This window comes from Eptesicus fuscus, chromosome 18 (assembly GCF_027574615.1).
Source record: "Eptesicus fuscus isolate TK198812 chromosome 18, DD_ASM_mEF_20220401, whole genome shotgun sequence".
Classification (NCBI taxonomy): domain Eukaryota; kingdom Metazoa; phylum Chordata; class Mammalia; order Chiroptera; family Vespertilionidae; genus Eptesicus; species Eptesicus fuscus.
The window spans coordinates 31267514-31291315 of NC_072490.1; the positions used below are offsets into that span (position 1 = coordinate 31267514).

Sequence of the window (23802 nt, forward strand, 5' to 3'; positions counted from 1 at the left end):
TCTAAAGTAGATGCTATTTTCTTAATTAGAAACTTGAAGAGATTTCACTAATTCAAAAGATTTTATGAGATACGGTCCAATGACAGTATGAAAAAGCCAAAGTCCTTGTCTATTTTAGTGAACAGGAGGGCACAGCACAGTGTTCACACACAATTTAAGGAGTTTCCTCTCGGCGTCCCAGAGCAACAATTAATACCTGTCCATAATCTGTTTAGTCCTTAAATGGGAAACATTACATTCAGTCATCCAAAATCTCTTCATCCAGGTTGATATCTGTTGTGTCAATATCTTCTAAATCCAAATTATCCAAATCTTCTAGTTCCAGTAAACTCTACAAAGAAAAGGAAAAGAGTTATATAGTTCTGTGTTAAAGAAAAGTTAGCTCTGATTTATGATCCAACGAGAACTAAATACAGGCATATCTCAGTGCTACTGCAGGTTCAGTTCCAGACCACCACAATAAAACAAGTCACATCAATAAAACAAGTCACATCAATTTTGTCTCCCAGTGCATACAAAAGTTATGTTTATGATATACTGTAGTCTATTAACACATGAGGACGGATCATGAGAATTCTTTAAAAAGTTATTAGCTTGTAAGAACATGTAATAACTTCAAAATGCAATGGGTATTTAATTTTAAAGCGTGCCTTGTTTTTTTGTACTTGTTCAATAGAAACTTAGCAATAAAACTACTGGTCCACAATGTGTTAAGTTTGCAATAGTATTATGTCTAAACATGTACATACCTTAATTTAAAGAATTTACTACTAAAAAATGCTAACCATCATCTGAGCCCTCAGTGAGTCAATATTTTTGCTAGGAGGCTTACCTTCAATTTTTTAAAAATGCAGTAACTGTGAAGTGCAATAAAATGAGGCATGCCTGTAGTCTGTCAAAAAGGGTCCCTTCCCATTTCCAAGTCCCTGCTCTGAAACTGATTCCATCACTTAAAATGGGAAGTTTGGGGGTGGTGATCATACCTTTTCTTCTTTGTTGGCTGTGTGGGATTCTATGATAACCGGAGTAGGAGAAGCAGGTTTCCCATCAAGTTCCTGAAAGCCCAAGTGGAAATACATATAAAAATAGTAATTTGTTCAGGAATTCAAAGATTCCCCCCAAGGGAAAGCTAACAGGATTAGGAAGTGGAAGACAGTACTTAATCAACAAATCTCAACCAGATTACTTCATGTAGCATTCTACTGACCTGTTGAGTTGCAGACCTTGAGGGCTGAAAGCCTTTTGCCTCTTCCATGACATTTCTTTCTTCATTTGGCTATCAGAGAATAAAGCAATAATAAAATGAAGTGTTTTGAAGTTGTAATTCATCTATGAAGTTGGCTTAAATCTCAGACATTGGCTCTTATTCCAACAACAATATGCAGTACAGTTCAAAACATTGAGTCGTGAGTGCGCACTCACCGTGACAAGTGGGTATTGCTTAGCTGGCAACAGGTCAGCATGTGTTTCCTTCACCCATTCTTCCACAACAAAGGCTTCTTTTAATCCAGGAAAAAGGTTCTCATACTCTGTTGGATCAGCAAGGGATTCCGCTGCTTTCTGATTGACTTTTGAGAGATTTTCTCTCCACAGTTTAACCACCCTAATATAGATATCATGGAACCAAAGGGAGACTAAATAAGTGTGCTGCTTTTATTTGAAACATTTCTTCCTAAAATTAAAAGTCTGTACCTTGAAACCTGACTGGGTAAGTAAGTCCGGGCCAGGAAAGCAGCTTCTGGCAGTCGTCCAGTCCTGATCAAGAGCTCTAGGCAAGCATCGAGCCTGAAGATGGAAAAGGAGAGGCACTGTCACCACGAATAAACACGGTAACCCTGGCATTTCACAATTAAAGAAGCATGGACCTAGTGTTTGACAGTCAGCATTCCCTCCCCAACGCCCACACATACTCATTTTGTCACTGAGCCATCTAACCTGTCATCACCTGTGTGTTCCACAACCAGTGGACTCCAGTTGTTGTGATGGGTGAGAAAGCTTTTGTGACCATTTTCCACCTCCTTAACTTTTAACAACTAAGGAGAATTGAAAGGGGCTTTTTCAAGACACGTTAAGGCAGTTGAGATGAGCACCTTTTAAAGGCTTCAGGAGGTAGGGTTGAGGGCAATGTCTCCATTATGGCCTGTGCTGGACAGTCCAGTGGGAAAATACCCAGTGTCTTATTTTAAATGTGTTTTAGAATTAAAATTCTTTGGATTTTAGAAAGGTAATACAGTACATATACATTACCTAATATCAGTATCAAAAATCAATATTCTGCAATAACAAATACTACATTCTATAAAAGTAAAAGTATTTCAGAGTTAAGGTCATGTTTTAAAATCAAATTAAGTTATAAAAACTATTTTCAGAATATTTTTTGATTTCTGAATTATGGGTAAGGAAGAGTGGACCTATTACAGGTATATAAAATTATAAAATTGTTTATAAACACAAATATTAAAAATATACAATAAATAATAACTGGGGCGTGGGATGCACACTGAAAGGTTTTATGATAGTGTGGGGTTTAAAAAGTTAGCATGTAGGCCACAGCTGGTTTGGCTCAGTGGATAGAGTGTTGCCCTGCAGACTGAAGGGTCCTGAGTTCAGTTCTGGTCAAGGACACATACCTCAGTTGCAGGCTCAATCACTGACCCTGGGCGGGGCACATGCGGGAGGCAACCAATTGATGTGTCTCTCTCATCGATGATACTTTGTCTCTCCCTCTCCCTTCCACTCTCTAAAAAAAAAAAAAAAAAACAATGGAAAAAATACCCTCGGGTGAGGATTAACAACAAAAAAAGTTAGCACATAAGACAAGGTTAATGAATACTTTTGTGTTTTATTTCATAACATGGTCAACTAATGTTGAAATGATTTGATGTGCACTAACTGCCAGACTTAATGTGACATTTTTACACTTTACAGTTGGACTCAAATCTGAAAGTAACTGGTATCTTCATCTCCTTTTATTCTTGCCATGAACAGATCAGAATTACCCAATTTGGGTAAAATCATCTGCCATTCAGGTACTAACTGGAACAACACAAGCAACCTCCTGCCGCCATAAAATGCTTCAGCCAGTAAGTGGTAGGGCTGTTGAGGAATTTCTCCTAATTGAGCCTCCCTGAATAGCTCATTTTCCTCAAACATTTAGACCAAGTGTGCTAAGAGCATCCTTCGCTAACGGTGAGTGCTACCGGGGTCCTGACTGCCACCACTAGCAACACCATTTGGCCAGGCACCAGCTCTATGCAGGGTTCATTCTTCACAAACTTCTCCAAAGTGCTTTATTTACTATGCCCACGACTTTTAGACCTTGGATTCATACTTACTTGCCCTGTAAGAAGTAACTCATGAATGCCACATTATTCTTGCCATCTCTCTCTGCACCCTCTGCTAGCTTGTTCACCATACTAGCATTTCCAGAGGCGGTGGCCAATAGCAACAGACCCCCATAATCCTGTGCGTGGTGCAGGCACTCCTGGGCGAGGCCAAACTGACATTTACTGATGGCAAGCTCAGCAAGTTGTTTCCACTTCTGTTCCGACTGTAAGAAAGTTTCTATGTTAAAATATCTCTGGAAATAAACATTTGAATTTCCAACATCAACATTATTCTATTAACCTGAACAATTCTGTGCTGACAATGGGAGATCACAGGGTGGGGCAAAAGTAGCTTTATAGGAATTCATATGGAAAATACAGTAAAAAATAATAATTTAAGAATAAACTTTCATGTACTCAACTGTAGACCTTTTGCCTCACTATATTGAGCTGTGTTTGTTAGACTGGTTCTATCAATCAAAATGAAATGACAAAATGTATAATGAGGAAATGGAAATTATTCACATACAAAATTAAAACAAATCAATTTTAATGATACATGAATAACCCATTATATTTTTACTTTGTAACTGCACAGTGAAAATAAACATCTAATAGACGTTTGTTTTAAGGTAATTAGATTACAATTTTAATGAGTGATTTAATACCACTTTTTTGGAAGATTACAAAATTGTTTATGTCCTTAAATATTTACTAATAAATATTATTTGTCATTTGTAGCTTCTCAAAAAACAATGAAAATACACACTTGGGTGATATTAATGTAGCTAAAATTTACTTTGTACATCTGAAAAGAATTTACCAGTAAATGCTAGACTTAAACCACAACTAGAAGCCCTCAATTTGCAAAGATTCATAAAATGTCACTAAACTATCAAAATATCAGAACCCTTCTTTAAAACCAACATCTTTCTCACTAGTTTGGGATACTGGCAAATTACTGCTACACCTGCACTCTTAAAGTTCTCAAACTAGTTTACCTACTATCTTACATCTTTCCTTTTCTTCCAAAACAGATCTCTAAGATATAAAAACACTTTAATTTTTTTAAACAAATTAGAATGCTAAGAATATCGCCAATATAATCCATGTAACTTATGCAAAGATAAACATAATACATTTTTAAGCAAGACCAAAGAGACAACCTCAGCAAAATGAGTCTAATTTGCAATTTATACTAAACACACAGAAATACTTACTGACCTATCAGTTATTAGTACATACCTCTGCTTCCACTGCTAACTGGTACGCAATTTTTAGTTCTCCAAGCTGAAGAGCAAGTTCAAAGCGATGCTCAGGATCTGTGGATACTGTTAGAGCTTGCTGCTTGAAGCCCTAAACAGATTTAAAAACGTGTGTGTAATCTGTATGTAAACACAAATGCATTCAGTAAATCATCCACTTCCTTTTCCGACTAAAATAGATATCCCTGCTGACACAGGAAGCCCATTTGAATCAAAAGTAACAGGTAACAAAATACTCCAATGAGAAGACAGGAAAAAAATTAAGGAATCATTAAATTAACTGATAAGAACCCCAGCAGAGAAAATTCAGTCACACAATGTCTGCTGTTCTCTCGGCAATGGAAGCTGACCAATGCTAGATAAACTCGAGTAAAACAACTAGTAAAATCAGAAATGCAAAAGTAAAAAGTGTCAAAAAGAAAAGGATTTCAGGAAGTTGAATGAACAAGAGTCATTTTTTAAAAAGGCAGGCAGTGGGGTAGACCTCGGTGTTTGTAATCTCACTAAACTGGGTCTTTAGAGATCATCTAGACCAGTCCCTCAAAAAAGTAAAAGGCAAAACCTTCTTAGTATTTTCTACCACCTGCAGGTCACTTAGCAAACATTTGCATTCAGCTCCTGACATGGATTGTCATTACTTATGCTTTTAGTGTCGGTCTCATGTCCAGTGTATTCATCAGCAAGTATCCCTTCCCCTGCTCCACTCCTCAGTCATCAGAAACGGGTGTTTAAACCAACTACTGTAATTTCTAAATTAGTTTCTCTCCCAAGACAAACAGTACTGGTGAGGTCTGTCCTATGAGCAAGTTCTTCAGCTCTAGAGAAGTGGTGTGTTAGACAAAAAGCTCCGACTTCATCGGACTGAGGGAGAATGCTCAGGTACAGGGTGGTCAGCAGGGAGAAAACGGGAGAGCTTTTTATAAAATCTAAAAGTGGGGGGTGGAAGAGCTATGGAACTAGTCAGGTAAAGGCAAGGACAAAGGTGAAATCAGGTGGATTAAATACCTGTTTTCCTCCAAATGCCCACTGAAATGACATTAAAGGGTTCTTTTTTAAAGGCAAAAGCTCCCAACAACACACAAAAAGGCAGAGGAGACATTAGTTGCAAAATGTTGGAAGCTGGAAAGGTGGTGGAGGGGTATAAAGATCCAGGTGAAACACTGGAGAAAATCCTAAATCAGGAGTGAACACCGCATAGAAAACCATCCAATTTACACCCCAAAATCCCAAAGGTGTCTCGTGAAGGGTAGTGCTAAAACAAAACTGCCTGAAAGGTCATATAAGAAGCAGTTAGATACCCCAGGTCCCCATTGCTCTCCCTCTCTCCCCTTGACATACACACAAAACACGAGGCTGGTTTTTTGAAAGGATCTCGTCTGAGAGAGACCCTGCACACGGAAGGAAAGAGTCTTGAGTATCAAAAGGGAACAGGTTATGGAAATGGATGTGGAGACTAAATGAAATACTAAATACCGAGACACTAAACTGTTTTCTACTTAACCCCCAGCACGGTGGTGATTGAGGAGCTTTTCTGTAAACTCTAACCAGCCCAAGGGGGTATGACTTACAAATACTAAAATCACTAAAATGTCAATGAGGGCTACATGTCAGAGTGCCTGGTACAATACTAAGTGCTCATTACATGAAGAGTCATTAAATTCATTAGATGAAGATACTGACATTGAGGTTCCCCAATCAAAGGGCCCAGCCACATCACATGGGAGGGAGTTCATACCCAGTAAGCCCACCCACAAACTCAGACCTTTTGATCTGCTTCTGAAACTTCTACTCTGAAATTAGTGCCCAAGGATCAGCAGACACCTGAGGAAAATCCCTAACGAGATCAAAATGAACCAACAGTGGTAACTTACCATGCAGGGAACCTACCAGGTAGGGACAAAAGAAAACTTCAAAACTACAGCAAAAGAGAAACTACCATATCCTCAGAGAGAGAAGAGAAACTTTACCCACAAACAAGATTTTAAAACTCCACGAATAACAAAATGAGAAAACCAGTTCAGGAAATCCAACATTTGAATAACAATTCCACAAAGAGAAAGGTATAAAACGAAGGAAATCATCGGAGGAATGGTTTTTAAAACTCAAAAATGAAGGATGACTCCTCATCTAGAGTGGGAAGTTGTAAGAAATGTCTTAAAACTCCAGTTAAAAAAGTTCATCTAATATCCAGCAAGATGAATAATAATTGACCCCTTTTAAGGCTCACCATCATGATATCCAGAACAATAGGGACAAGATCCAAAAAAACTTCCAGGGGGAAAGCAGATCAGGTATCAAGAATCAGGAATATAAGTGGCTTTAGACTTTAATAATAACTGGAAATTAGAAAGCAATAGAACAATGTCTTTGATTCTGAGAGAAAACTACCCCCAACCTTGAATTCTATATCCAGTTAAGTGGTCAATTATGGTATAAGGTAGAACAATGGCACTTTCAGGCAGTCAAGGTCACAAAAAATTTACTTCCCAACAGACCCTTTCTCAGGAAACTACTGAAGGACATGCTCCAGCAAAATGAGCACATAAACCAGGTAAGAAGTTAGGGGATACAGGAAACAATAGATCCAACTCAAGAGAGAGGCAAAGGGGAGCCCCAACATGATGGTGAAGGGGGATATCCATGATGAGAGCAGAAAAACCAGTTCAGACTGAAGCTGACTAAATAGACTGAAAGGAGATGTTAGGGAAATCTGGAGAATCAGCAGAGTAGGGAGAATCACCATAAGTACATTTAAAAAAAAGCCAAGTTTAAAAAAGAGAATTACTAACTTCAGGGAAAACAGACTGCAGGAAGGGAAAGCTACAATATACCACATGGCTCAGCTGTGAACAGTGTTTACATAGCCATAATAATGTAAACATCGATACTGATCTATTCAAACTCATGATATAATTATATTGGAAGGATAAGGAATAGGAAAGTGAGATGTATGTGGGAGAAGCAGAGGGGGTGAAAGAAAGATAAATCCTCATCTCGAGTCATAAGAAATGTCTAAAGCTGAGAAACAGCAATATAAGCATGTTATTTAGAACATGGAAATAAATACCGAGTCAGCTAAATGAATTAAGTGATTACTTCCAGAAAGTAGAAATGAGAGAGGGAAGGGAGGGCTGTTTTTTCATAAGTCTTGTAAAACTTTATGCCCATGTAACTTTGGTTTAAAAAAAAAAACACATTAAAAAAAAGACAAATCACTCCTTTTAAATTTCATGTTATGTGTATTTTACCATGAAAAAAAATAATGCCAGTTAGGAAAGAAAACTATAGTAATGAAAATAGTAACAGGATGGAAAAGAAGTCTACAGAAAGGAAAGACTGATAATCACCCCCAACATTTAAATGGGGTACCAAGGACGTAGGGGAAGGAGAAGGAAGAGTGTAACCAGTGACTTACATTTACAGGAAAACTCCACTGCCGTAAGGAAATCAGTGGCAATTAAGAAAATTTTTCCAATTTATACTGACATTCTTTCTAATTGCTGGTTTTAAAAAACATACAAAACTAAAATAAGCAAATAAAACCTCTTACCTGCTTTTCCAAAAAGTGGGCGACTCTGGTCCTTTGTTCCTTTGGAATGGTGGGAAGGACCTTGTCAGCCATGCTGAAGTCCCTCCGCATGACAGCCGTCTGGTACTCCAGCACGGAGACCAGGAGGGAGTAGCTGACGATGTTCAGTTCTTTGTCCCCCAGATAAAGCCTGTTGTCTTTAGGAATATAGCCCAGGAGATACATCGTTCTGTATTGGAAACAGAGACTAATTTAGCCCAAATCAGTACACACAGATACACACCCCACATTGTGCCTCTAGCTCAAAACCTTTCCATTTGATCGATGTAATTTTGGTTAGCAATTGCCAACCTACTATAACTATAATACTGAGAAATCAGGCCTATCATCCCTATAAGCCAGCAATAGGTTTTGTTTAAAAAGTGTATTTTTAAATTTAGGCGGCTACAGGCAAAAGCAAAACAATACTCAGCTACCTGTCCAAGTGGGCAATGGTGACTATTTCTCCTCCAACATAATAATTTAATCTGTTCACAGAACTTGTGTAAATGAAGCAGTCGCCTACCCACAGCCCTGTTTTCACAATTTCCTGAATCTCACCAAGAACCTACAAAAAAAGAAAGTCTATTATTACCTTATTCAGCATTAGAAATCCTGTAATAAGAAACTCAATATTAAGGCAGAGTAAGGAATGCAAAACAAAATCCTATTTCAAGAAAGAAAATCTAGCCTGGCTGGTGTGGCCCAGTGGTTGAGCATCAACCTATGAACCAGGAAGTCACAGTTCGATTCCGGTCAGGGCACATGCCCAGGTTGTGGGCTTGATCCCCAGTTCGGGACATGCAGGAGGCAGCTGATTAATGATTCTCTGTCATTATTGATGTTTCTATCCCTCTCTCCATCTCCCTCTCCCTCTCTAAGAAATCAATAAAAAACACACAACAAAACGTATTTTCATAAAAAAAAGAAAGAAAACCTATCTTTGGAATTTCTATCTTCTTTCTCCATTTAAGAACAGAATCTTGGATGAGTATTTGTAATGTAAAATCTCATTGTTGTGTCAAAGCCGTGATTAAAAAAGTGTTTATCTAAACTCCTTACACACACACGTGAAACCAGCAAAGTATTTCATAAAATCTTCCACAGCATCTCCACAATGGATGATTTATCTTTACCATTTGAGAGCTCATTTAAATCACTGTGACCAAATTGTCTTAAAACCAAAACACCTTCTACATTTCTTTACTGAAAGACAATCGAAGTTAGTCTAAGGATTTCCTAAAATCAAAGCACAAATTTCTTTTAAATATAAATACTTTTAGACTCTGATCTCTAAGCCAATACTTTAATTTTCACATTTTACTGTAACTCCTTAAATGCTTAGTTCCCCCAAACCTAATTTATACTAAAATGTTAAAATGAGTGAAGTTCTAAGAATATAAATCACTTAGAAGCAAAGCTAAGTTGTGCTGATGCCATTACCTCAAAGGCATCTTCAATGCCATCTTCAGTAACTCCCTCATGCGTTTCCTGTGCAGCCAAGACTTTTTCCGACAGGTACTTAAGGATAAAAAATGACTCCTCAGTGGCAATACAGACCAGCTCTCCAGAGTCAGACCAGAAAATCTGCAGCATGACAAAAACACAGACAAATGATTTTGGATTTCTGAGTAGATGTGATAAACTGCATACACTTTCTTTCTTACAAGATTTATCTTATAGTAAGTATATACTTAGCAATTTAATACAGTGTGTATATACATACATTGGAGGTGGGCAGGGCAGTGCTGTTCATTTAGCCTAGGAATGTACAACGTAGGGAGACAGGTAGGAGAGCTGTCAGCGTTCACTAGATGTGCTGTACTTTAGAGGAACAGAAGCCCATTCCCTATTGTTCTAGAATAGTGTTTCTCACTCCCCCACCCCATTATCAATTTTCAATTCCCCCCTGAACTTTTTTAGACACTGTTTTCATAATCACCTTCCCCTATGAAGTTTTAATACCACAGATACTACTACTGTCTGTATGTTTATTAATATATAATACATACACATATGGTATATAGATTACAATACATATATATATACATGTGCATACTTACACTTTATAGGTAAAAAGTTAAGCTTTTTCACCCCTCACAAACTGATTTTTGCCCCTTTGCCCACTGAGAGTGCTATGCTCTAGAAGACAGAAATATGACCTAGGTAGGTGGACTTGCTGCCAAGGATAATTTCCTGACAATGAAAGCTGTCAAAGAAGCAGGCAGTTCTAAAGTAGAAAACTTTGTCACTGGAGACGGTTACCCGAAGTTTAAGCAGCCACTATCAGGGAAAGAGTGAAAAGACATTCTGAAATGAGTGGGACGCCCCACTTTCCAAGTGAAGGACTCCCTGACCTTTTGTCTTCAAAGCATGCTTTTCTCACTCAGGCAGAAGAAAAGTGCTTGGCATTTATATAACTTTATATTTTTCAAAATATCCAACATCTATTGCCTTATTTTAATACCACAAATCCGAGTGGCTAAGCAATCCTGGGGTAAAGGGTGCTGTGTCCAGCACAATGGGACAGGGACTGCAGGGGACAGGGGCCCAGAGACACAAATTCCACAACAATGGGGGAACTCACATGTTTGGGCTGAATTTCAATTCTGCGTATGAGTTCTGTATTGTCCCAGTCATAGAAAGCCAAGCCATTTACAGATCTGACCCCCAATAAGAAGCCTCCATAGATACCTAAAAAGAACAAAAAGATTTTTACTTAGGTGGTAATTGAGCCATTACAAAGCTTCTAAAAATGTATCATATATAAATAACACTCACTTTCAGCTCCAAAATCTGGTTTAAATGATTTTTTTTCCTTAAAGTTCTTAAATATCTTTACAACACTGTTGCTCTCTCTTATTGCATATCTGGGGGGAAAAAACGGAAGGCAAACATAGCATATTATATACTAAATCGTAATTCCATCAAATGTTACAATTATCTTCAAATATACTTATGCATAAATATAAAATATTTAAAGATCCACTATTATAATTTTTCCTTAAGAGTTCAGTGAATAGTTGGACAAATTACGAATGGGTTTCACACTATTACACAAATTACTAGGGCTTACAAATTATTTTAGAAACTGAAAAAGGCCTAAATGTCCATCATTAGGTGAATTATTGAACCAACTGTGGTATATTTGTACAATGGGATACTACTCTGCAAAAAAAATAACCAATTATTGATTCATGCAACCATGGATGAATATCAAAAACACTGTGCTGAGTAGAAGAAGCCAGACAAAAAGAGTGTATACCATGTGACTCCATTTATACAAAACTCTAAAGAAGACAAATCTATATGGAAACAAAAAAGCAGATCAGTATTTGCCTGGGGCTTGGGAGTAGGGGTGAGTACTGACTGCTAAGGGAAACGTGGGGACTTTTTGAGGTGACAGAAATGTTCTGTATCTTGATTGTGCTGATGGTTAAAATCTGCATACATCAGTTTAATTTCACTGAAATGTACACTTAAAATATTTTGTATAAATTATACTTCAGTAAAAGTGACTTAAAAAATAAAAAAAAACTTTCATAAGTGATTCCACTTATAAGTGATTTTGCCATGTTTGGCAAAAACTTAAGAAAATTGCATATATTCAGGCCTCTTGAAAAGAGGGGCTGTGGCCGTTGCTGGATATTCAAGAATATTCATTAAGTGCTGTGCTCAAGACAGAAAAGATGCTCAGCAGTGTAGTATCTTGGCTGGACAAAGCTGAAAAAGGCGAACCACCAAACCAGAGGCAGCGGTATGCTGAGAGAGGTAAGGCAATTCAGGAACTATAATTTTGCTTAAGATGATAACAAAGTACCTTTTAGTATATGGAACTGTTCATGAATGAGTGTATTTAGAAAATTTATGAAAAGATCAAAAGAACTCGTTCTCTCTCAGTGAATCGTTTTTGTTAAAAAAAATTTAAATGCATCTTATTACACAATACTGAGGTAACACAAAATATGGGGGGAAAAACTAAGAAAACTGAAGATGTAATTCCATGTGTGGTCTAAAAATGACAAAGCCCTAATGTTTATCACATGCACCAAACTGGAATAAAAAAGGAACAGTCGGAGACTTTCTGGTATAATAATTCAGAGTTAAGTGTTTTTTTTCCTTGTTTTCAATAAGAACATTTTATGAACATTATGAATTAAGATAGAATTTGTTTTATTAAGAATGGGAAATAACAGAAAATGAATTTTTAAAAAGATTCAATGAAGTTCAAGATGACATCAGATTATAGCATCTCCCTCAGGCAGCTCATAAAGGGGCAACAGCACCTTGGGATGCCAGGGCACAGGGTCACCCCAGGTCACTTGCCAAAGACCTGATTTGAGGGCCTACTGTGCTTTGCACCCATAAGCACCAGGCCTTGCCATGGGCTCCCATCAAGGAAATGGGTGCTGGGTTCCCAGTTGAGGGGATGATTAGGTCAGTTTGAGGGAGCCAGCTCAGTACTGACCATAGAAAGGGCAAAGGCAGCTCATGCTGCACAGCTGCCTCTGACTCTACCCTTCCAACAGGCAGCTCTGCTGAGAGCTGGTCTTTAACACGGAGAAGCAAAGCACACACTGGCCCTCAAGAACCTCTCTGACCCAACCACACACAGAACACCATTTGCAATCAGGGCAAGCTGGGTATCACATAGCCTACTTACTCTGAAGAATCATGGGCCCATGCAAACTCCTGGGCAGACCCAAAGCTCTTGTTTCTCAAAGCCATTGCTGTGTAGATGATATACTCGCCATCACCACAAACCACAACAAACCTAGAAAGTATGGAAGCCAAGAAGGGAATTAGGGGGCCAATGACATGTATAAGGAATAATGATTCATATTTTTGGTAAAATATTTCTAATAACAAATGTTATTTCGGTTGACAGTTACAACTGAACCTAATATCTTATTATGAAGATGGGTTACTGCTGTAGTGGCTTTCTCTTATAAACAGGAGGATGAGAATAGCTGGAGATGCACAAGGAGGATTCCAATAATTTAACCAGTATTTGTTGAACACCAAGATGCCTAGCACTTTGCTCACTACATTTACACCATAAAAAGGCACTATCTTGCCCTGCCATTGTGGCTCAGTGGTTGAGCATCGATCCATGAACCAAGAGGTCACTGGTTCATTTCCCAGTCAGGGCACATGCCTGGGTTGCAGGCTTGATCCCCGATGGGGGTGTGCAGGAGGCAGCCAATCAATATTTCTCTCATTGATGTTTCTGTTCCTCTATCCCTCTTCCTTCCTCTCTATAAAAATCAGTAAGAAAACATTTTTAAAAAGGCACTATCTTGTGCAAGACTATCTTCATTTTAAAACTGATCATTCAGCCACAGCCGGTTTTGCTCAGTGGATAGAGCGTCGGCCTGCAGATTGAAGGGTCCCAGGTTCAATTCTAGGCCAGGGCACATGCTGGGTTGTGGTTCGATCCCCAGTAAGGGGCATGCTGGAGGCAGCCAATTAATAATTCTCTCTCATCATTGATGTTTTTCTCCCTTTCCCTCTCCCTTCCTCTCTGAAATCAATAAAAATATATTTAAAACAAACAAAAAAACCCTGATCTTTCAAATGAATAAAAATATCTCACTCCAGCCCTAGCTGGTCTGGCTCAGTGGATAGAGTGTCAGCCTATGGACTGAAGAGTCCCGGGTTCGATTCCAGTCAAGGGCACATGCCTGATTTGCGGGCTCGATCCCCAGTCGGGTGGGGGGGGGGGGGTGCAGGAGGCAGCTGATCAATGGTTCTCTCTCATCACTGATGTTTCTCTTTCTCCTTCTCCGACACACATGCCAGGCTACAATAAATTTTAAAGCTCCACAGGCTTAAACTCATTGTGCTAGCAACTCTTCTCTCATAAGATGTCTGGTGATTTATAAATCTTACGGGAGGAATAGAACTGATGGGTCAAATTTCAAAAAAAGAGAAAGTTATTGCCAATCCCCAAACTTTTCAAGACATATATATATCAGAGCCAGCTTTTCTTCTTAAGAGCACTGAGTCAGCAAATACTGAGAGGGCACCTACTGAGCCTCAGGGTAAGACATGATCCTTGCTCTCAAAGGACCACAAGGACAAAAACGCAACACATTTGAAATAGGAGTAACTGTTCAAAATTGTGTGGTGGGACCACGCCAGGAAGGCAAATATGTGTTCCCTTGCATGCCAACTCGATCCACTGGTATGGCTGCCTGCAGCTGTGCTGAGGATTGTGCAGCCAGGGCAAAAGCTCAGTGAGGGATGCCCACCACAGGGCAGGAGTGTACATTCTGTGGCTACTCAAATCCTGCTCAAAAGGAGATTTTGGTGATAGCTTACCGCCCATTAGGATTGTGTTGAATAGTCTGAGGGTATATTTCACAACTGCCCATATCCTTTACTGCCAGTGGCAATCTTTCTCCATCTTTAATTTCAGCATCTCCCATTGCTTTTAGGTTGGCCTGCTGGACTTCTGAATGCTTGGCCCAAATTATCTTTCCATTGGCATCCATGGACATGGCAGGTTCCTCCCGACCAAGCTGGAAGAATGACAAATGACTCTTAGCAATGAAAAGGAAAGCAAAACCACAACAAAATAAACACTTCCTTTCTTCTGCTTCACATCTCCAGTGCTTACTCTCTTGTGCTTAATAGAAGCAGCAGCAGTTTAACAAAACTGGTGACTTGGAAAATGACTGCACTTAAACAATGATTGCTTCCCCGACGTTCACCTCTTCAGAGACAGTATAATTAGTGATTACCTTAACAATGATACTCCCTTCGTCATAGCCCAAAGCGACATTATTGGACCCTCTCAGACTGGCCACACACCACACCCTCTCCATTCCATAATTCAATGTGCTCTCAAGGCGATACGTGCTTGAATGCCATATGCGCACAGTTCCTAAAAAGGAGAATGTGAATGCTCCCTTTTAATTTGAATATCCAACAATGAACTGTCAGGTGAACCAGATGCAAACAGAAAACACTTCCTGACATGGTAGCTTAACTTTTTATAAAGCGACATAAATAAATTAGTAATAGAAAATTAATAATCAACTAAGAAATGTCATTTCAATGTGAGTTAATATCCTGCTGGTTACAGTGCTTACTGTGTGCTTTATACATGTGATTTCTCCTCACCCTCTCACTGTAATCCTGTGAGGTGGGTATGTCTATTCCCAATTCATAATTCGCCCAAGCCATATCCATGAAGTGGCAGAACCTGAATCTGACCCCAGGTTTTATGCACCAAAGCACAGGTTTTTTTCAGTCTTTCTCTAGGACTTCTAGATGTCCTCTTATTTAAGTAATAGAGTCAAAACACGTTAGGATGATGATGATGTTCCTTTACTCTTATAGTTTAAGTATTCTACTCAAATAAAAATGTTAAAATTTCTTGGAAAACTCCAATTACAATGCAGTGGTCTACCTAACCTACATATCCACTTAGTAACTATAAGCATACATTTCTAACTTACCATCTTCTGAACCTGTGATGATGATTGGCAACTCAGGATGAAAACTGGCACAAGACACATTTTGGACATGTCCCTCTAGTGTCTGCACACATGTTTTATTCTGTAATCAAGACACAGAAAACATTTTTATTAGTGAAAAACAAGTAACTATCTCATCCTTAATTTTGTGAGCGCACAGACATTATAAATTATAGTGGTTATGACAATCTAAAATAGTTTTCGGTATAGACATTCTTGAAATAGAATTATCTTGTGTAAACATATTTCCTCTTATTTCATAGTACAGGCAAATGTAAATGTAAATATCACATTTAAAAATGCACACACACACACACACACACACACACACACACAATCTCTGGTTTGCATCTGAGTATTTTTCCCTAAATTCTTAAGTATCTTTAGTGCTTTTATCCTGTATTTAAATACAAAAAAATGGTTTTCTAGGTCTCATTTTATTAAACTGCTCGGGGAAATTGTTATGTGAGAAGCAAAAAAAATAAAAATAAACAAAATCTTGAAGATAAAAACTATAGTAACAAGAGTTCATAACGAGGTTTATAGAAGTCTATGTGGCAAAATGGTTGTTCCATGGCTATTCCATGACATCATTCATTCATCTGCTAGTGTTCAAATATAAATAGAAGCCTGTCAATGATGATACTAAAGAATTTAAGAATTCACATTAATTATAATGCTAACATTTCTCTTTTTTTAAATCTGTTAATAGTTTTATTTCTTTTAATGTGAAATACCATGGAACAGGATTCTAAGGATGGAAAACTTAGTCAATAACTGCCTCACAAGGGATAAGAAAAATTCTGCCAGCCAAGCCCGTGTGGGTCAATGGTTGAATGTTGACCTATGGACCAAGAGGTCACGGTTGGATTCCCAGTCTGGGCACATGCCCGGGTTGCAGGCTCCACCCCAGTAGGGGTGTGCAGGATTCTCATCACTGACATTTCTCTCTCTCTCTGAAATCAATAAAAATATCTATACGCCGAAACCGGTTTGGCTCAGTGGATAGAGCGTCGGCCTGCAGACTCAAGGGTCCCGGGTTCGATTCCGGTCAAGGGCATGTACCTTGGTTGCGGGCACATCCCCAGTGGGGGGTGTGCAGGAGGCAGCTGATCGATGTTTCTCTCTCATCGATGTTTCTAACTCTCTATCCCTCTCTCTTCCTCTCTGTAAAAAATCAATAAAATATATATATAAAAAAAATCTATACTTATAATAGGGTAATATGCAAATTGGTCGGGATGCTGTCACGTAATGACCAATCAGCAGGATGGTGGGGCAGTGAGCTACAAGCGGCAGAGAGCTACGAGCAGTGGTGGGCGGAGTGGCCAGCTGCGGCAAGTAGCAGCGAGCTACTCGTGCACAGGGCCACTAGTATTAAATAAAAGAAAAATTCTGCCATGATATTAGCAAAGATAAAGGAGAAAATTTACATTGTAAGAGGTACCATTTCCCCACAGCATACCTCTTGGCATTTCCTGAATAAGTGGAATTAGTAATCTAAATAAATCATATTTTGAGAAGAGCAACAGATAAAATTTAAAGGGATTATTAAAATAATATTTACAAGACTGAACAATTCTTGAACTCTTATTAAAACCACTAAGAACAAACAATTCTTTTATGAATTTCATAAATGACTAAATGTGCAACTGACATCTGCTAGTGGTGATCTGGTAATACACTATTTGTCCAGTAGCCAAACATTTGTTTTTATTGTGTTTTCTAACCGTAAGAGGTTAAATGCAAAACCTATATGATGCTATACACATAAAAAATGGTCACCGGGGGCCCCACTACCAATGAAATGGTAGGTAAACCAATCTTTATCTGGTCAAGATAAAATAAAAGAAATAGCACTCTGCATGCTTCACTCTACAAGATGCATTTCCCTAGAAAGAACACAATGAAAAGGGCTGCAATTACAAGAAGTGAAGGAAAAGGACGGTGGCATTATCTCTGAAGGATGCAGTGAGGTTGATCCAGGTTTATCTGAGTGTGCTACTTTTCTGAGCCTTAAGCCTTCATCTCTCAGGTGTCGATTTTCTTCTAACAGCTTTGTCATTTCTCCCTGAAGTCTTTTCCACTTCCATGAATTTCCTTGTTTCAGTATCACTGAATGAAACACTGTGTGGTTTTGGCATGGGTCCATCTTGTTTAGATGCATTCAGCAGAACAGCTTTGCTAGGTTCCATATCATTCAATTTATCATTTTCCTTGGCATTTCAAAAACACATCTCAATTTAGAATCCATTAAGTCATTAGGTTTTGCCTCTTTCACACAGAGCCTATATCTGAAATGTTTGGTGGAGCAAAAATTGTACCATAAACTTGTGTTTACTCTTCATTGGGATCATAGGCAAAAAGCTGTAGCATTACTAAAACTATCACAGTCAATCCGGATCAATAATTCCACTGGTGGGCCTCAGACAGTAGTATCCTGTCGGATGGATTTTGCAACTTAAGATTTGTAGTGCCTACATCTGTAAAGGCTGAGCCCTGTGGGAAGGCGGAGGACCAGGATCTATTCGTGCTGCGCCATGGCACCAGAGGCAGACGCCATCACAGTGCAGAGCAGTGCAGGGACAGGGTCAGGGGTGTGGCCGTGGTGGCAGTGTGCTGGCTGGGGACGGGAGACTATGGGGGCTATGGCTTGGCCGAGCTCTTATGATGTGGCCAGTTCACAACTCCCACATCCCAGTGCCCACCATTATGTCCTGGGTTGTTGGGCTACTGGCTGGTCAGCAGCTCTGGATCTCACAACTGACTCAATCCCACACCAGCTGCTGGGGCCACACGCGCTGCGATCCTCGGTGCCCCATGTGATGACTTCTCAGTGCCTATGTGCGCGCTCTGGCAGCCAGGAGCCTAAAATTTCTAATTTCTACTATTATATAAACATTACAGCATTTTACCTTTAAATTGTGTTAAGACATTTGTTTTCATTTTTATGGGAGATTCTGGGACCACAGTTTAGGTAAAATACTAAGGCCTTAAATTATTACACTACTAGAGGCCTGGTGCACGAATTCATGCACCAGTGGGGTCCCTCGGCGTGGCCTGTAAGATTGAGCCAAAACAGGCTCTCTGATATCCCCTGAAGGGTCCCAAATTGAGAGAGGGCGTAGACCAGGCCGAGGGACCCCACCGGGGCACAACTGGGGCAGGGGAGGGATACGGGAGGTTGGCCAGCCAGGGAGGGACCGCGGGAGGGCTCCAGGGTGTGTCAGGCCCCTCTCGCTCAGTCCTGATCAGCTGGACCCCAGTAGCAAGCTAACCTTCCGGTCAGAGCGTCTGCCCCTTAGGGGTCAGTGCACATCATAGCAAGCAGTTGAGTGGCCTTAGCATATCATTAGCATATTATGCTTAGATTGGTTGAACGGACGACCAGACACTTAGCATATTAGACTTTTATTATATAGGATGAACAGAGTTCAACAATCCAAGTTTTAACTATCCTATAAGAAACAGTAAGAAGCACATCTAATATATGGCAAGTAAAGTTATAAAAGAAATGTACCTGATAGTCCCATATTTTAACCAGACGGTCATCTGCACCTGAAATAAGGTATGGTTTGTCGCCACCACTGTAGTAATCAATGCAATTCACGCCTTTCTCATGTCCCTCCAAAGTGAAGTTTGGTGATGAAGAGCCCAGCTGCCACACCTTCAGAGAGCAACAGCATCTGCCAGTCAGTATGGGGTCTTGCTTCTCAGGGGACACCTCTACCATACCTCTGACAAAGTATGTAAAATGTGAAAGCCCAGGAGAGAGAAGCTAAAGAATGTTCATTTTGTTCTTTCTCACTTTCCCTGAATTTCCAGGAGGCAGAATCATTATGGTGTAATCTGAAAATGCCAATTTCCAGGCTTTAATCCCTAGCAATTATGATTTAGTGGCTCTACAATGAGCCTAGGAAACTATATTTTTAACAGACACACCAGGTGATCCACTTTGAGAAATTTTAAGGGTAGGAAATGACTTTATGAGAGATTTAATATAAAGCTAATGAAATGTAATAAGATCTATTAAAAGGAGAAAATTACTGCTTAAGTGCAAGTATGAAAAAGTAATCAAACATTACTACAGCATTGGTATTGACTATCTTTATAAATATTTAATAAGTGCCAAATATATTGGGAGACCCTGTGAGAAATATAAAGATGTGTAAACAAATGTTTACCAAGTACTGTATACAACAAATTACTTCAGCTAAAGATAAGACAATTCTCAAGATATACCAAATTTAGTGAAAAAAAATTAATCACTAAGTTTAATTCAAAGTTTCCAATCTATGTCAAAAGCAAGGACAATGCAATGAAAGGAAAAAAGAGTAAGATCAAAACCCTAAGATCACCCTGGCTGGTGTTGCTCAGTGGATAGAGCTTGGCCTGCGGACTCAAGGGTCCCGGATTCGATTCTGGTCAAGGGCACATGCCCCAGTTGCAGGCTTGATCCCCAGTAGAGGGCATGCAGGAGGCAGCTGATCAATGATTCTCTCTCATCATTGATGTTTCTCTCTCTCTCTCTCTTCCTCCCTCTCTGAAATCAATAAAAATATATTAAACAAAACAAAACCCTAAGATGTTCAGACATATAACATTTAATAATAATTAAATTGTCAAACAATTAACATACATTATGTATAAAAGAAAAAAATGTTATATAAGCATACACGTGTAAGCAAAAGTTAATGCAATATATCATTTTAAATCTATGCACATAGAGATATTTTAAATATTGTAATGGAAAAAGGAACATGAGTACACTGACTGTAACACATTTTCAGCATCTTTTTGGGGAAGGAGGGTGACACACAGTTCCTGCCCCAAATATCAACATTTCAGGGAATAAAAATTTCCAAGGCACATTATTTATTATTCAATGTGAAGGCCATTAAGAGAGGCAAAAGGCAATGGAATGAATGGGATGAGCATGGATGTCTGGAGAGCTTCTCAGAGTAAATCATTGTGCTAAGCCTTGAAGGATAGTAATTCAGCAGAGGAAAATAAATCAGAAAGGGAGAGTAAAGAGTATTGCAGGCACAGGGAATAGCTAAATAAGGTAAGGTTCTGTGAACATTCATGGTAACTATAGAGAATGGTGGCTAGACCAGGATTGTAAGAGACATCGCATAGTATTGGCTGAGAAGCCCTTGTATTCTACATTAGGCATTTGAATTTTATCCTTAGGTTGGCAACTGATTAGATAGAATCCATGTTTTAGAAAGTTAACTGGCAGCAGTATGGAGAAATAGAGTAAGAAAAAGAGAATGGAGGCAGATAAAATTCAAATAATAAACAGATTCATAATCAGCAGACGTCAACAACAAATACACTAAAAGGAGAGGAAATAGTAACCAAGAGAAGATGTGGGCATTTTTAAAATTCTGGGTTTGTAGAGGTTTAAAAGTCTTACAAAATAGTGCTTCCATATGGAAAAACACCTCCTTCATTAAGAACACTGAGCTGCCACAATATTTTTTCTAAACAGAATATACCTTTCTGGATCAAAATGAAGTCCTATTTTGACTTCAAAATGAGCTTTTGAGAGAAACTTCAAAGATGGGAACAACTTTCTGGGCAGCAGGGAGTAAAACACCTAAAACCACTGTATTTCACCAATAATCATAACTGACACAAATAGTAAACACCCTACCTTGATAGTTCTGTCCAAAGATGCGCTGGCAAACTGATTGTTATCTTTGGGGTTGATCACAATCTGCATAACATAATGCGTGTGTCCTTCAAACACTTGTGAGCAAGACCATTTTTTATCCCAGTCCCAGAGCTTAATAAGCATGTCATCTAGGCCAAAAGAAAGTCTCAAGTTAATTGCAATTTCTGTTTCTTTCATTCGGAAATAAGAAATCTCTGTGCCTTTTAAGGCAGAACACCAATCATTTTATAACTTACAAAACTAGTGTCAGATTTAAGTAGATATTTCAAAATCCTTATTTATTCTAAGAATAAACTTAATTCTCTACAGAAAAGTAGAGATAAAATAGAGAAATTACTAATAACAAACATAAAAATTTCATGGAAAAATTTAAGGCTCTGAGCTTTACAGGATGACAAAAGAGTAATGCAAGTTCGATGAGAATATAAGTATGGTCCGGGTGGTGTAGTATAGCGGTTGAGTGTTGATCTAGGAACCAAGAGATCACTGGTTCGATTCCTGGTCAGGGCACATGACTGGGTTGAGGCTAGATCGCCTGTGAGGGGCGTACAGGAGGCAGCCCATCGATGATGTTTCTCTCTCATCAGTGTTTCCATCTCTCTATGGAGGCAGCCCATCAGGAGGGAGGCAGCCCATCGATGATGTTTCTCTCTCATCAGTGTTTCTATCTCTCTATCCTTCTCCCTTCCTCTCTCTCTAAAAAGTCAATAAAAACATTAAAAAAAAAAAGAATATAACTATGACTGAACAATGATGGCAATGACTACTAGGGAATAAGCAGTTCTCTTATACTACAAGATTGGTTTTAAAAGTTCTGAATTACTTCTCAATTTTTAACTTAAAAATGTTTCAAAGAGATATTACCAATTCAGTGCAACTTGTTTTAATTGCCCTCCAAAAGGTCCACTGTTTTATACATAATACCAAGGAGCAAACTAGTCTGAACATAAAGGTAAAACTGACTAGGGTATGTGGCGATCTGCCAAAAGTTCCCTCATCAGCATGTAAATGAGCTTTCTGTTCAGCAGATGTTTAAGCATCTAGACCTTCAGATCTTCCCTGACAGGAATTGAAGCAATTCTGCTATACAAATCCTAAACAGAGTTGATATTTCATTAAAATATAAAAAGTACGCAGCATCGATATCAAGTTAATGGATTTAAATAGTTTAAAGGCTGCTTGGAATTAGAACTTTACTTGTAGCAGCAGTAAAGAATTGCATGTCTCAGTGAATGAAAATAAATTACTCAAAGAGATGCACATGACCCAAAGGGGTCACCTCTTACCACTGCTGGTGAGAATGAAAGGCTGGGTTGGATGAACAGCGATACAGCGAATGTAGTCCGAGTGCGCTTCAAACATATGAACTCTCTCCAGAGTATTGTAATTGAACACTCTAATCTGCATGTCATCCTAGAAATGGAAATTTAACAACTATCATTAAGGTTATGAAGTAAATTGCATGAAAAAAATATACTACGGGCTCGGGGTATAAAGCCCATGCTTCAACACATTGCACTAATTTACAAAACAAACCAAGAATCAGAATTCTGCAACTCATTTACGTTATCTTTGACCACTTCAGAAAATGGGATTAGAAATTCACATAATTACTTACCGCTCCTGTCACAACCCAATTCTTTCTTGCAACAAACTTTGCAGCTCGAACAGGAAGGTCACATACTTCAAATGTTTTCACCAGCGTCTTTAAAATTTAACAAGAATATACACTTTGAGTTATGGGAAAATAACTGAAATATCTATTTTAAACATCTAATTTAAAAATATTATTAGGCTAAAATATGAAAGCTCAGCAGTCAAGTTAAAAAAAGAAATAGATCATTTTTTTCCAACAGGTTCAAAATTAAAATACTTATAAAAAATAAAAGAAAGTGAATGTTCACAAGATGAAATTCCAGATCCTCTGTGCTCCAGCATTTCCCTACTTCTCTAGCTTCATCTTTGGCTACTCCCAAACTTACCGTTACTCCTGTTCCCTCTGCCTGAAAACCCGCGCAAAGGATCTTATACTTCCCTAACATAACTTAGCACCTTCATAATTATGTGTTTATTATCAATCCTTCCTGCTAAGCTGAGAGCAGGAATCTTGTTCACCACTATATTCCCAGAGTCTAAAACACTGACCGGAAAACAACCAGTGTGTTATAAGTATTTGTTGAATGAACTAGCTCCTAATTTCTTCTTTTTAAAATGAAACCCATAAACTAAGATAAACTCACAAAAACAAGAAACAATTCATTTTACACTTTAGCGTATGCTTGCATACAAATGTTATCTCTTTTTAGTGAAATAACTAAAGAGAAACAGTGATGCAGATGTTCCTTGAAGCTGCTCCGAAAGGAGTAATATACACAGGATAAAGGTAAAAAACTAGGAGACGCTCCTAGAAAGAGCAGGGGTGAATGCATTTCTTTGTTCTCCCACTGAGATTCCTTGTTCTTTAAAATTCTGAAAAATC

The 23802-nt window shown here is 38.7% G+C and overlaps 1 protein-coding gene and 1 pseudogene across 4 annotated transcripts in view; both read right to left on the bottom strand.

Annotated features, from left to right (window-relative positions):
* Positions 1-23802, bottom strand: part of COPB2 (COPI coat complex subunit beta 2) — a 39160-nt gene that overhangs the window by 4005 nt on the left and 11353 nt on the right. For 3 of the 4 annotated variants that reach the window (XR_008558840.1, XM_054729456.1, XM_054729457.1), the window contains exons 3-22: positions 22942-23028; positions 22610-22736; positions 21303-21451; positions 19164-19310; positions 15626-15725; positions 14906-15048; positions 14484-14683; positions 12823-12933; positions 10941-11029; positions 10747-10853; positions 9603-9746; positions 8597-8727; positions 8142-8349; positions 4572-4682; positions 3336-3550; positions 1693-1785; positions 1423-1603; positions 1208-1276; positions 984-1055; positions 197-331 (exon numbers count right to left, since the gene is read on the bottom strand). Coding sequence is in view for 3 of the 4 variants with exons in the window: in XM_054729456.1 (XP_054585431.1) it covers positions 239-331; positions 984-1055; positions 1208-1276; positions 1423-1603; positions 1693-1785; positions 3336-3550; positions 4572-4682; positions 8142-8349; positions 8597-8727; positions 9603-9746; positions 10747-10853; positions 10941-11029; positions 12823-12933; positions 14484-14683; positions 14906-15048; positions 15626-15725; positions 19164-19310; positions 21303-21451; positions 22610-22736; positions 22942-23028 (2577 nt within the window). In the remaining variant the exon portion in view is untranslated. Of the gene's footprint in view, positions 1-48; positions 332-983; positions 1056-1207; positions 1277-1422; positions 1604-1692; positions 1786-3335; positions 3551-4571; positions 4683-8141; positions 8350-8596; positions 8728-9602; positions 9747-10746; positions 10854-10940; positions 11030-12822; positions 12934-14483; positions 14684-14905; positions 15049-15625; positions 15726-19163; positions 19311-21302; positions 21452-22609; positions 22737-22941; positions 23029-23802 lie in introns of those variants that run through there. The other variant, XM_028128301.2, reaches the window with a different exon arrangement.
* LOC103296106 (vesicle-associated membrane protein-associated protein A-like) lies at positions 17519-18206 on the bottom strand (annotated as a pseudogene).